Source organism: Rhopalosiphum maidis, chromosome 2 (assembly GCF_003676215.2).
Source record: "Rhopalosiphum maidis isolate BTI-1 chromosome 2, ASM367621v3, whole genome shotgun sequence".
In the NCBI taxonomy this organism is placed as follows: domain Eukaryota; kingdom Metazoa; phylum Arthropoda; class Insecta; order Hemiptera; family Aphididae; genus Rhopalosiphum; species Rhopalosiphum maidis.
Window position 1 is genome coordinate 90,062,202 of NC_040878.1, and position 12,738 is coordinate 90,074,939.

The 12,738-nt window shown below is 30.4% G+C and overlaps 1 protein-coding gene across 1 annotated transcript; it reads left to right on the forward strand.

The window, feature by feature from the left end:
• Positions 1-2,147: 2,147 nt before the first annotated feature.
• Positions 2,148-5,241, forward strand: LOC113552656 (facilitated trehalose transporter Tret1-like). The gene is made up of 6 exons (XM_026955502.1): positions 2,148-2,181; positions 2,272-2,619; positions 3,792-4,075; positions 4,199-4,423; positions 4,539-4,787; positions 4,993-5,241. The coding sequence occupies exons 1-6, from the start codon at positions 2,148-2,150 to the stop codon at positions 5,239-5,241; spliced, it is 1,389 nt and encodes a 462-aa protein (XP_026811303.1).
• Positions 5,242-12,738: the final 7,497 nt, after the last annotated feature.

Consider the following 12,738-nt stretch of genomic DNA (forward strand, 5'->3'; position numbering starts at 1 on the left):
ATATCCTATTAATTATCCTAACAAATCATCTCCGTTCAGAATTGTTTTTCGTATACAGTGATACATGTCATTGCATTCAAATTTAACGAATCCATTATAGTGACCTACTCGGGCGTCATTCGATTGCGTCCCGTTTCAACCTTTTATAGCTTTTTAGTATGTCGATTGCGTCCACAAATCGAATAGGTAAATTATTTTTTCTTACCTTTTTATGTTCTGATTGTGTTTAATTGTTAGGTTATAAATAAGCATTTTAGCATATATAAGCATACAATTTTGTAAAATGAATAGTCCTAATTAATAATTATATTGTATAATAATAATACAAAAACCAATAAAAATAAATCCAAATAAATAGGAATAAATAATTTAAATAATATATTTCTAGTTAGTGTTCTAAAATAATATATTTCTTGTCAGTAATATAAAATAATATTAATACAAAAATCAATAAAATTAAGTCCAAATATGTCATTTAAAAAAAGGGTTTTTAAGTGAAATAGTTTTAAGGGGTTATAATTTTATTATTTAAGTTTATTTGTTTATCAATAAATTTCTGTTATTTCAAATACTTTGCTCTGCGTTACACAGATATTAAATCATGACTTGACGTTATTTTTATGTATGTATCTGTTTGACATTGTTTTAAAATATCTAGAAATTGATGAATATTGGGATGAGATGTGTAGAAACAAGAGTTAAATTTTGAATGAAAGCTTTCAGAAGCATAATAAAATGTTCGTAAATTCATCAAGTAAAAATCAATTCATGTTTAAATATACCTCCACACCATGTATGACAAAAATATTAGATTTAATATTTAAATTTATTTGTCAAATTAACGCTTACCTACTATTCAATAGGACGCAATCGGAACACGGAAAAGGTGGAAAAAAAATCGTTTACCTGTATCTGGGACGCAATCGACAAACTCCGACCTACTCTCCATCTCTACTTACAGCAGAGCAATACCCACTTGCCCACCTTTTTTATGCTGATTTTACAATTTGAATTAATGGATATCAAAGCATTACTAGTTACTAGTTAGTTTGTGTTAATATGTTTGTTCGTAACAAATTATCATTATGATAATGTATGATTGGTTTACCTAGTAAATCTATGTATTTTTTTTTTTTTTTTTGTAATTTTATGAAAGAAATTTTACTGTAAAATGTATATTTTATTTTAGTTATCGGCTGAATTCACAATTCTATAAATTGCAGGGCATGTTCCCTGCACTAAGCCACTATCATGGCTTTTAAAATGTATTAATTGTGTTACATAATCAAAACATATTCATTTCTTTGCAGTTATTTATTTGAATATTTTATGCAGTTATGTTCTGTAAACTTATTTATTGATAAGATAATCGTAAATTTATTGTATGAAAACATATTTAATTGTAAAAATTGTATATATTATTGTAATGTGCGTTGGAATGGGATGAATTTTATATAAAATAAAATAAATTGTCATGTTTATTAAGATTTTTTTTTTAATTCTAGTGTGTATGCATTAATCATTTGTAAATAATTTTAATATTTTATTAATAGTTTAGTTACAGAAAATTTAACTATTAAAAATTAAGAATTTCTTTAAAAAGCTTTAAGATTTAGGTGTGACTGCCCTTTCTCTAAAGCTTTTTCAAGACGTCCTTACAAGCGTCACAACGTACAACAGCATTTTCATGATGGTTAAATGAGCCATCTTTTAAAGTACGTATACATTGAGTATTGAATAATTATCAATAATTTATAGCCAGTCGGACCTACGGGATATATTTCAGTGAACGGTTTTCTTTGTAAATAAGTCAATGATTTTATTCGATTATTTCGATTACTCTAAAATCTCAATAAATATAATTTTTTGTCATCGAAAATCGTTTCTTCTATAATTCATATAACTATGATGACACGATACTAATTTAATAATAATCAAACGAAAATACAATATGATTATTTTTATAACGTCATTGTAATCGGCGTTTTATTATATTGTTATAAACTAATCACCATGGATAAATGTTTATTATAACAATTATTATTAAAATAAACAGACTTGATTTTGTGCTACCTTCATTCAGAGTTTTTGTAAAGGTTGTATTTATTATTCTATATTGTATACACAGCAGTTATACTAAAAAAAAAATGGAATCATCAACAAAACTTCGTGCTTTTACTGGTACGTTACAATATACTTAAAAAATATAAACCTGCGTCTCCATATGCAGATATTTTTGTAAATCGCATTATAATAAGTATACGTTTTCAGTATTATCAGTGGCGATGGCTATAGGTGTAATACTCCGACAAATGGAATGGTCGTCTCTGATCCCAATTTCCGGTGGTGGCCTTTGGTGTTCGCTTTCGCCCATCGTGTTCGTGGCTGGTGCCGTGATTGGCGCATTGCTCTCGGGGCCCGTCTGGAGGCGTTTTGACAGCCGACTGGGCATGGCGTTTTTTGATGCCGTTTTGGTCGGCGGTCTATGTATCGTTACTTTACCAGTAACACTAACAGAGTTGATGGTCGCTGGAAAATTATTGCTCGGAATCGGTTCAGGCGCGATGTCCGCTATCGTACCCGCATACGTTGGCGAGATTTCGCACCCAAAATTCCGAGGTATTTATTAACAATTAACGCACATTCGTTTTTCATTAGTACTTAAAAAATTGTAACCATAAGTCCATAAAATAAAATATATAGTATATAAACACTAATAAATAATATATGGTAACATATATACTACCACATAATATTATGGCGAGTAGCTTAGCCTGGTGAAAAAGTTTTTATAGTATTGCAATAAAAATAAATCGGGTGCAGTTGAATAACAGTTTTTTCTATCGTTGTGTTTTTAATTTTCATTTTATTTACCCATATTTTTTAAACTTTATATGAATTATAGTGTAATTATTAATTTCCAGTTGACAAAAAAAATTGTCCCAATTATTTAGTTCAAATAAGGGATCATTTCAGGAAGGAAATAGAGTGCAAATACCGCAACGAAAAAATTCGTAACTATTTTATATTAATTTGAAGGTGATACAAAAAACGATTACTAATTTATTTTCTCTGTTTCTATGGAAAATATTATTATTTTAATTCGGTCTAATATTATAGAAAATTTTTTTATTTAGAAAAATTAAACGACCGACCCTGAATGCGAGACAGTTTAACAGTTACAACGATCCATATGATTTTTGTATGTTTTGACTTTTAAATATTTTATTATTTTTCACTTCGTGCTTAAATTATGAAAAATGTGATACGTGTCACGTCGATAGTGAAATAGCGCCTTTAGAGAGAAAAAAAATCATGTCTATCTCTGTATAATATATCTGCACCAGATAAATCGTTGTATTCAATTGATATCCTTTTTCTTATGGACGGTTAGTGATGTCTGAAATCTACAAGTTGAGTCGTGTTCACAGCTACGTCGTCTATCGCGTCGTGTCGTGTTTAAAAAGTTGAGCTCGGCCAACTTACGGTAAATAATGGTTAGTGACTGATACCATAATTACAATGGCTAATCTGCAGATTACGAAAAAATAAGAAACACGATTCGACAAATGACGTAGCCGTGAACTCTATATTTTCAGTATACCACAGATAAAATAAATATCTAATAGGTAGGTAAAGTCATGATTCTCAGTATTTCACAAACAATAATACCCAGCTAGTCTTGTGTACCTATTACTGCTTATAATGCATTTTTGCTTTTCGTTTGCGGAAAACATCGGTCGACTGTCATTTGATTTCTATCACTTACAAACAATAATTTTTTTTCGTAGGCAAAATGGGTATATTGTTCCACGCGATCATGGTATTGGGCGTCGTGATATCCGACGTGTTTGGCCCATTCGAACAGTATGATAATCACCGACCTTTCAGCATACCGTTCAACGTGTATTGCTGCTTGTTCGTTGTATTTCACGCGATCGGATTGTGTTTCGTTCCTAAACCGCCGTACTCAACGCCGAACAATTTTTTCGAACCAAACCATAGCAACGACGAATGTATGAGCACTATAAATTTGTTGGATGAACCCTATAGGATGGACGTATTGCACCCGATGGTACCTATATTATATTTACATAATATGATAATATAAACAGAAGAAAGAGATAATTACATGTGATTTCGTGTTAGAGATTATAATACAAAATACGTATGGTTGTGTGTGTTTTTTTTTAAATAGTTTAATTCCGATTACCGGAACACATATCGACGAAGCTCATGGCAGATATTGGAAGCATTTAGTTACCGTGCGGATCGCAAAGCATTGCTGATCGCCGTTGGATGTATGTTTTTCCACCAAATGTGTGGAATAAATGAAATAATATCGTACATGTTTCCTGTTATGAAAATGGCTGAAATTGATGTCGACCCTAAAACGATATCCATTACATTAGGACTCGTTCAAGTTAGTTACAATTTGTATTTTACGTCAGAATTTGATTCTTACATTTCAACTCACGTCTGAAACATAGGTATTAGGTATAATATAATTATACATTAAATCGAATAATATATTTTAGGTCATTATGATACATGTCGCAATAATCATCATAGACAGCAAAGGTCGTCGTATGTTATTAATATATTCGGCCGTGATTATGTGTCTATGTTTGGTTGGTTTGGCATTCTGCATCATTATTAAAATGCAACTAGATACTACTACGTTCAATGATATATCGATGGCTCTCGTTATGTTTTTCATTATGGCGTATTCTTTAGGATTTGGACCTGTCCCTTGGGTTATATTGGGAGAAATATTTTCGACCAAAGTACGTATATAAATGACCTCAATATAATATCTATTATGTTATTTATGTAATGAAAACTTGTACAAACGTATAGCGAATAATATCTCATAACATAATAATATATATTATCTTCTTGTAATATATAAATTAATATTTTCAATAATAATATCTAAAAGAACCAATTATAATTTATAATAAATATATGAATATTATGGTTATTTTTTAGGTAAAGTCGTACGGAATAAGCTTTGCAGCAGCTATAAACTGGCTACTAGTCTTAGCAAATGCTTACTTTCCATACGAAATGAACAAGTTTTTCGACATCGAATATGTATTTTTGTTTTACTTTGTGCTATGCCTTTCTGGTGCATTATTTGTGTGGCGATTTGTACCAGAAACAAAAAAAATCAGCTTAATAAATGTCCAGAGGCAATTAGACATCGATTATGATCATATATATTACATACCAGTATAATAATATACGTATGTCAACTCTATGTGGCGATATGTCACGAGAACAATGACGAAAGTCGTATACTACACCTCCAAACAATAGAAAAACGGAGTAATATTCCCGATTTAAAACTATCAAACTTATACAGTATCTATTTTAATCTTGTATACCTTACATTTCCTAAATCCCTACTATTGTTACTATTTTTACTATTGATTATGGAATATAATCTAATCAATGCTCATTCTAACCTATTGTCCTAGTCCCCAGATTATTTAACTATTTCAAGTTTTTATACAGCATTATATTACCACATCAACTTAATCATATTGTTTGGTCCACTATCTATTTCGATTTCGACTTTTTGTTATCATAAAATTATTTGGTTTAGCGCCCCAGCTGATATAAAGTGTATATATCATAATAATTGAAAGGTAGTTCACTGATTGGGTTTAAATCATCCTTTTTGCTCAATTTTTTGTATTACTACTAACATACCAATTATTATTAACTGTGGTATACCAACTAGATGGATAAATAAAAAATCACCAAACCAGTGAGGATATGTTACTTTTTAAAAGGAACTTGAATTATATTATATTCCTAATCTACTCATTAAATTGGTAAAAAGTAATAGATCATTTTTTCTATATAAATAATGCATTAATGTAATAAAATAACATAACTTTTATGTTTTATCAATGAAAACTAATGCTTTACTTTAATTATGATACATTGTTTAGTTATATTATTAATTGTACATAAAAAAAATAAAATGTTTTCCAAATATATGTCGTTAATTCTTTACTTTTTTTTGTACAAATACTGTCCTGTGCAAGATTTAAAAAAGAAATTAGCATTGATAATCAATTAATGTTTATAAAACAACACATAATACAATTCAAAGGTATTATATTAGGTAGACTTTTTAACCAAATAAATAAATAGTTATTTACATAGTATATTAAAATAATACAAGAACAAAATTATAAATAACACATTAGATACACTTGTTACCTCGTTATTATAGAATAACTTTTAAAAATAATTATGTTCAGTAAATAAAGTAATGTACCTAAGAGTACTACCCTTCAAGACAATATTGCGATATCTACAATCAATACGAATACAATAAAAAAAATCAACAATATAAGAAAGGATATCGTATTTATATTCAGTTATAAAAGGTGAAATTTTTAATTTATTATATTAATACATTTTATTTACAGGTAACTACAGTAGTACAGTAGTATCACAGATCCTTTGAAAGTATAATTTCATAAATTTGTGGTAGTACATTGACAATAATTCGATAACAAAGACAACGATGCGGTAAATTGTATCTTAATTATTTTTTGAAATTTCTTCGTATTGTGAGGTTGTTGAACTTTATTATTAGTTTTTCATTATGTTTTATTTATTCATATTACATAATCATTGGATTCTGTCATCCAACCTACTTATCATGGTATGATTTGAGTGTACCTTATTATTTATTATACAGTACGTTTATTACGTAACTGTGTACATTTTTTAATCTTACAAAATTACGAAAATCGAATTTTTTAGAAACAAAGAAGCCATAATAGAAACGAACAAATAACTATTTTATTACTTGCGTAGGTAATAAGTATTTATTAAGCTCTTTATTCGATTTGACATAATTTTACCTGCTTTAAATATTATAGCTAGTTTAAGAAACTTCCAATTATTAATAATTTATAATCAATAAGGCTGTGGATTTAATCAACTCACATGAATTTTTATAAAGTATCTATATATTTCTTCATTGAGGCAATGTTTACTCAAAATGCATTTAACTGTGACTTTCGTGGATTGGTATTATTAATTAATCTCTATGTATCGCAGTCACCTATGCAATTAGGATCGAAGGAAAATTCTCCTCTTTGGCATTGTTTATCCAAACGGTTTATTCATCAATTGAACTTTAAATCTGAGTGAGTCTCAACTATGTTGGTAAAACTTACTAAAACTGCTAAATATACCAACAACAATTTAATATGTTAATTTAAGATTATTTAAGCATGTTATTTTTAATGCTAATATACTTTAAAATAATATGTTTTTGTCTAATAATATTTTTCATGTTTTAAAGAACGAGTGTACCTAATCACATCATTTTATTATTTAAATTTTTAATTAACCGATTATTTTGCCAATTTGTGCCAATGCCTACTATGTAATGATAAAATGTTTGTTTTCTGTGTTTTGTAATATTGTATTATGTAGGTAATAGCCGTATAGATATAAATATCATAAAAATTGGTTAATTTTTCAATCAAACGATGTAGGCTTTACTCAGGTAAAGATAACGCTATTTTCCTATTTTGCTTAATACCATAAAATATGTATATAAACAAATTTATGATGTAAAAAAAAAAAAATCGATTTTAAGGATAAACAATTTGATTTAGAAAATCTAGAAAAATAGGTGGGGTAACACCTTCTTGTACAATAGGTATCGAAGAGTGGATTACTATGATAGATGTATTTAATTTGAATTAAATAATATACTCGTATCATTCAATTTGTATATACGGAAAACGATTTTCAGTAGAGAAGCTCTATCAGCCTATATCACTAAGTATACTTCATATTATACCTATTATTTTATATTCTTTGATATTGCTAAAAGGTAAATTTATTTTTTTTACTTTAATAATACAGTAGATTGAATAATTCTTACCGAAAACATTGCATTTGAAAATATTATTGCGATATGTATAAAATTTAATAATATAGTAAAAATGCCCCCCCCCTCACTAATAATGTTGAATTATAACAAAACTTATATTGTTATTCATATTTTAAATATTCCAGTATGAAATTTTTATGAGGAACTTTGAATTAAATTGTCAATAGCCTTATTAGGTATACAATTTTCAATTTCAATAAAATTTACAAATTTTCCTGTTTTTAACAAAATTTGAACTTCAAATTTTTTTCATGTTTAGAAAATGATTGTCTAAATATTTGGTAAAAATACAGTTATAAATTTTTTAATTGTTGAGGAGGAATACATTCCAGCAAAAAATTTGTTTAATTTAAGTTTAAAAACGTATAAGTACAGACCTTGTATTATATTTTAAAATTTTAGATATATATATAAAATAAATTATATTTATTTCTAACTACAAAATAATTTTAAAATATTCGAATTTGGTCAAAATTCAAAATTTAAACATTTATAAAATATAAATTTTTGATATTTATTTATTGGTAAATAAACAACTTACGGGATACTGAATTTTCAAAAGTCTTTTAATAACTTACGAATATTTTAAATATTATAAATTCATATACCTATTATATTATAATATGTATAGGAAATTATTTGTTAAAGTACACCAGATATACAGAAGCTAAAGGTAAATAATAATAAGATCGGATATATGTAATAATATAATAATATGTATAATTGAAACGTATAACTATAGTGCTCCGAGGCGTAATATAAAACAACGACTGATTGTCCTACAGACTACTACATAGAGAGAATATGCTAGTTATACAAAAATGCCTATTCAGCGTCTGCCGAACTACAGTGTGAATAATTTTACTTATAATCTACATACTATAGGGTGTGTTGTTTACATTCAACACTTCCCCTTAAACAATATACCCTAACTTAGAATTAATATATCTAATTCCCAACATCTCCCTGAGTTCCTGGAATCTTGGTCGTGGAGTTGGCTTAGTCAATATGTCAGCTAACTGCTCCTTGCTTGGCACATATTCTAGAGAAAACATCCCTTCACTGAACTTCTCACGAATGTAATGATAGCGTACATCGATGTGTTTTGTTCGCTTATGGTATTCTGGATTTTTCACTAGTTTGATAGCGCTTTGGTTGTCTGCATACAAAACAGGTGTATCTCCCTGTGGCTCCAGAAGATCACTGATAAGTAGCGTCAACCAAGTGAGTTCCTGTATAGATTGGCTCAGCGCTATGTATTCTGCCTCAGTAGTCGAAAGTGCTACCGATTTTTGCCTTTGTGAACACCATGCTACGATTCCATCTCCCATCATGAAAATGAATCCTGAAGTTGATCGTCTCGTTATTGTATCACCAGCATAGTCTGCATCACTATATCCACGCAACTTTGGTGTTACACTAGAATCATAAATTAAACCATAATTAAACGTTCCCTTTAAATATTTAAATATGCGTTTCACCGCATTCCAATGAATTGTCAGAGGCTTTTCTAGATAACGACTGACAAGGTTTACTGCAAACGTTATATCGGGCCTTGTTATTTGGCTTAGATACAACAAACTTCCAACTGCTTCTCTGTATGGAACTTCCCCTGCTTCCAATGATCCTGCCAGATTTGGATCTAATGAGTGTTGTGGATCTGTGGGAATATGCAAGACTTTGGTTTCTTCCATATTGAACCTCTCTAAAATGCGCTTGCAATATGAAGATTGGTGTACGAAAATTGAACCATCAGGTCTCTGATCAATTTCAATACCCAAGAAATGATCAAGTTCACCTTCCTTCGTCTCGAAGTTGTCCTTTAGATACTTCACCATTATGTCCACCAGCTGGTTATTTGTTGCTGCGATTAGCCCATCGTCTACAAAAATAGCGACAATTAATAATTGATTGTTTTTATTACTTACGAATACACAAGGATCTGCTTTTGTTTCTTTTAGGTCAAAGTTCATCAGCATATTTTTGAACTTTTTGTTCCAGCACCTGGGCGCCTGTTTCAACCCATATAGGCTCCGTTGAAGTTTGCATACTAAATGTGTTCCGTCTTCGTAACCTTTTGGCTGTTTCATATAAATGTCTTCTTCAAGATCTCCATATAAGAATGCTGTTTTAATGTCAAATTGTCTGAGTACTAATTTTCTGGCTGCTGCTATCGCAAGTATTACTCGAACAGAATCATATTTCACTACTGGGCTGAATGTTTCTTGAAAATCTATTCCATGAACTTGCGCACATCCCTTTATCACTAACCTTGCTTTGTACCGATCGACATCTCCGTTCGCTTTGTATTTAGTCTTGTATACCCAACCATTATTGATAGGTTTTTTATTCTGAGGCAAGACCACAAGTGTCCATGTTTCATTCTTATTCAATGACAACATTTCATCGTTCATTGCTGCCTTCCAATTATCTGAATTGTCACCTGTCATAGCGTCTTCGAATGTAACTGGATCATTACATGCTGAAAATAACGCATCTCTATACCTGATAGGTTTATTGAGTTTTCCTCTGTCTCTGAGTGTCATTCTTGTTTGCTCTTCAACTCCTATTGTTATCTGTTCATCATCATCCAACTTTTCTTCGTCGTCGTTGTTGTCTTCCTCATCTCCAGCTTCTCCTTCCAAATTTATTTCTTCCTCTTCTTCTTTATTTATGATTTTTACTTGTGTAGCTGTAGATGGACTTGTTGACTCTTTGAATATTACATCTCTGCTTATTGAAATTTCTCTTCCATCAAAGCATATACGATATCCTTTGGTTTCTTCTGAGTATCCAACGAATATACCTTTTCTACCCTTTTGATCCCATTTTCTTCGTTTTTCTTTTGGTATATGTGCATATACTTCGGTACCAAAATTTTTCAGATGCTTTATATCGGGTGTTTTATTGAACCATAATTCATAAGGTGTTTTTCCTTCTTGACCTGTGTTACCTGTACGATTTATTGTATACACGACTGTATTCACTGCTTCTGCCCAAAGTGTCTTAGATAAATTTTTGCTATATAACATAGTTCTGGCCGCTTCTACAATTGTTCGCATTGATCTTTCCGCCTTGCCATTTTGCTGGGGCGTGTATGGTACACTCGTCTCATGTTTTATTCCTAATTTATCCAATAAGGCTTTTACTTCAGTATTTTTATATTCCAGACCACAATCACTTCTTAAAGTAATTACTGAAATATTTAACTGATTTTTGACTGTATTCAAAAATAATTCAAATTTATTTTTAACTTCTGATTTTTGGCTCATAAAATACACATACGTATAGTTAGAAAAATCATCCTTGAATATAACAAAATACCGTTTACCTCCAAGTGAGTTTTCCTCCATGGGGCCACATACATCACTGTGAATTAACTGACCTGGCTTTGTAGTTTTAGTTTTACTTAATGTGAATGGCTCTCTGTGTTGTTTACCATAAATGCAAGCTTCACAGAAAAATTTGTTTTTCGTTTCTATGAATGGAATCCGCTTATATTTCAAGTAGTTCCGAACATATTGAACATTCTGATGACTTAATATTTCATGCCACTGTAGTAACGTGAGATTTTTAACTGCAACATTTGCTTGATCAGCCGGTTGTAATAATGGTCTTGTTCTCAGAACCATTGAAAACATTTTATTCTCACGAACTCCAATAGCAACTATACGATTGTTTTTTTTTAAATATACATCCGTCACTGTCTGTCATCATTTTTATGCCTTTATCAAGACATGCTCCACACGAAAACAAATTTACCTTCAGATCAGGTACATGTAAAACGTTTGACAAATGACTGTCAACCCATTTATCGCCGATTCTCGCTTGTACATTTATATTACCTTTACCAATAGCCATAATATGTTTACCATCACCGATACGTACTGGTAACTGCACTTCAAATGACTCATAGTTACTGAACCATTCTCTTCTGCTGGTCATATGATCGCTAGCGCCTGAATCCACATACCATTTTTCCGACTCGTTGATTTCGATGTCCTTTGATTGTACACCAACCAACGCATTTCCTGAGTTGCTCTTATTTTTTTCTTTTTGTTCTTTTAAGAAAATCCGGCATTCACGTTTCCAATGCCCTGGTTTTTTACAATGATTACACTTGCCTGGTTTTTTATCATTGTTCCATTGACTTTCAGAATTGCCAATTTTCGTATGTTTTTCTTTATTTGTTCCATAGGATTTCTTTGCCGAAAATGCACTACTACTTGCAATATCTCTCTGAGTATCATAACCTTGAGTTTGCCTTGTTTCCTCTACCATGAGTCTAGATGACAAATTTGACAATGTTTTGTCCACATTTGGTATCGAATCCCATGCACTGTAGAAATGTTTGTAATTTTCTGGCAAAGTCATTAGTATCTTAGTCATAAGCATTGAGTTGGATATTGGTTCACCTAACTGCTTTAATTTTCTACTAAGACTCTCCAATTTCGAAATATGAATCGCCATATTGTCATCTGGGTCTTTAACATAGCTGTAGAACTTTTGTTGAATCAATGTTACACTCGAGTCCGACTTTTGTTCATATACACTAAGCAACTTGTCCCACATTTCCTTAGCCGTGTCACAATTCATTATGTACTGCAGTGGTTGTTCATCCACTGACGTGACTATATACTTTTGAGCCTTGTTGTCCGCTTTTTTATATATTGAATAATCTACACCATACCTTTTTCTTGCATCTTCTTCAGTTTCTGAACTTGATTTGTTAAGAACAGGTTTTTTCGAATTTCCGGTCACAACATCAAATATATCGGCTGCAGTCATTATGACTTTTATTT

Excerpts from the sequence above, each read along its gene's own strand:
- LOC113552656 (XM_026955502.1), top strand. The coding sequence starts at position 2,148 with ATGGAATCATCAACAAAACTTCGTGCTTTTACTG. Across the intron at positions 2,620-3,791 it reads TTCGCACCCAAAATTCCGAG|GCAAAATGGGTATATTGTTC; the intron begins GTATTTATTAAC and ends TTTTTTTCGTAG. Across the intron at positions 4,788-4,992 it reads GAGAAATATTTTCGACCAAA|GTAAAGTCGTACGGAATAAG; the intron begins GTACGTATATAA and ends GTTATTTTTTAG.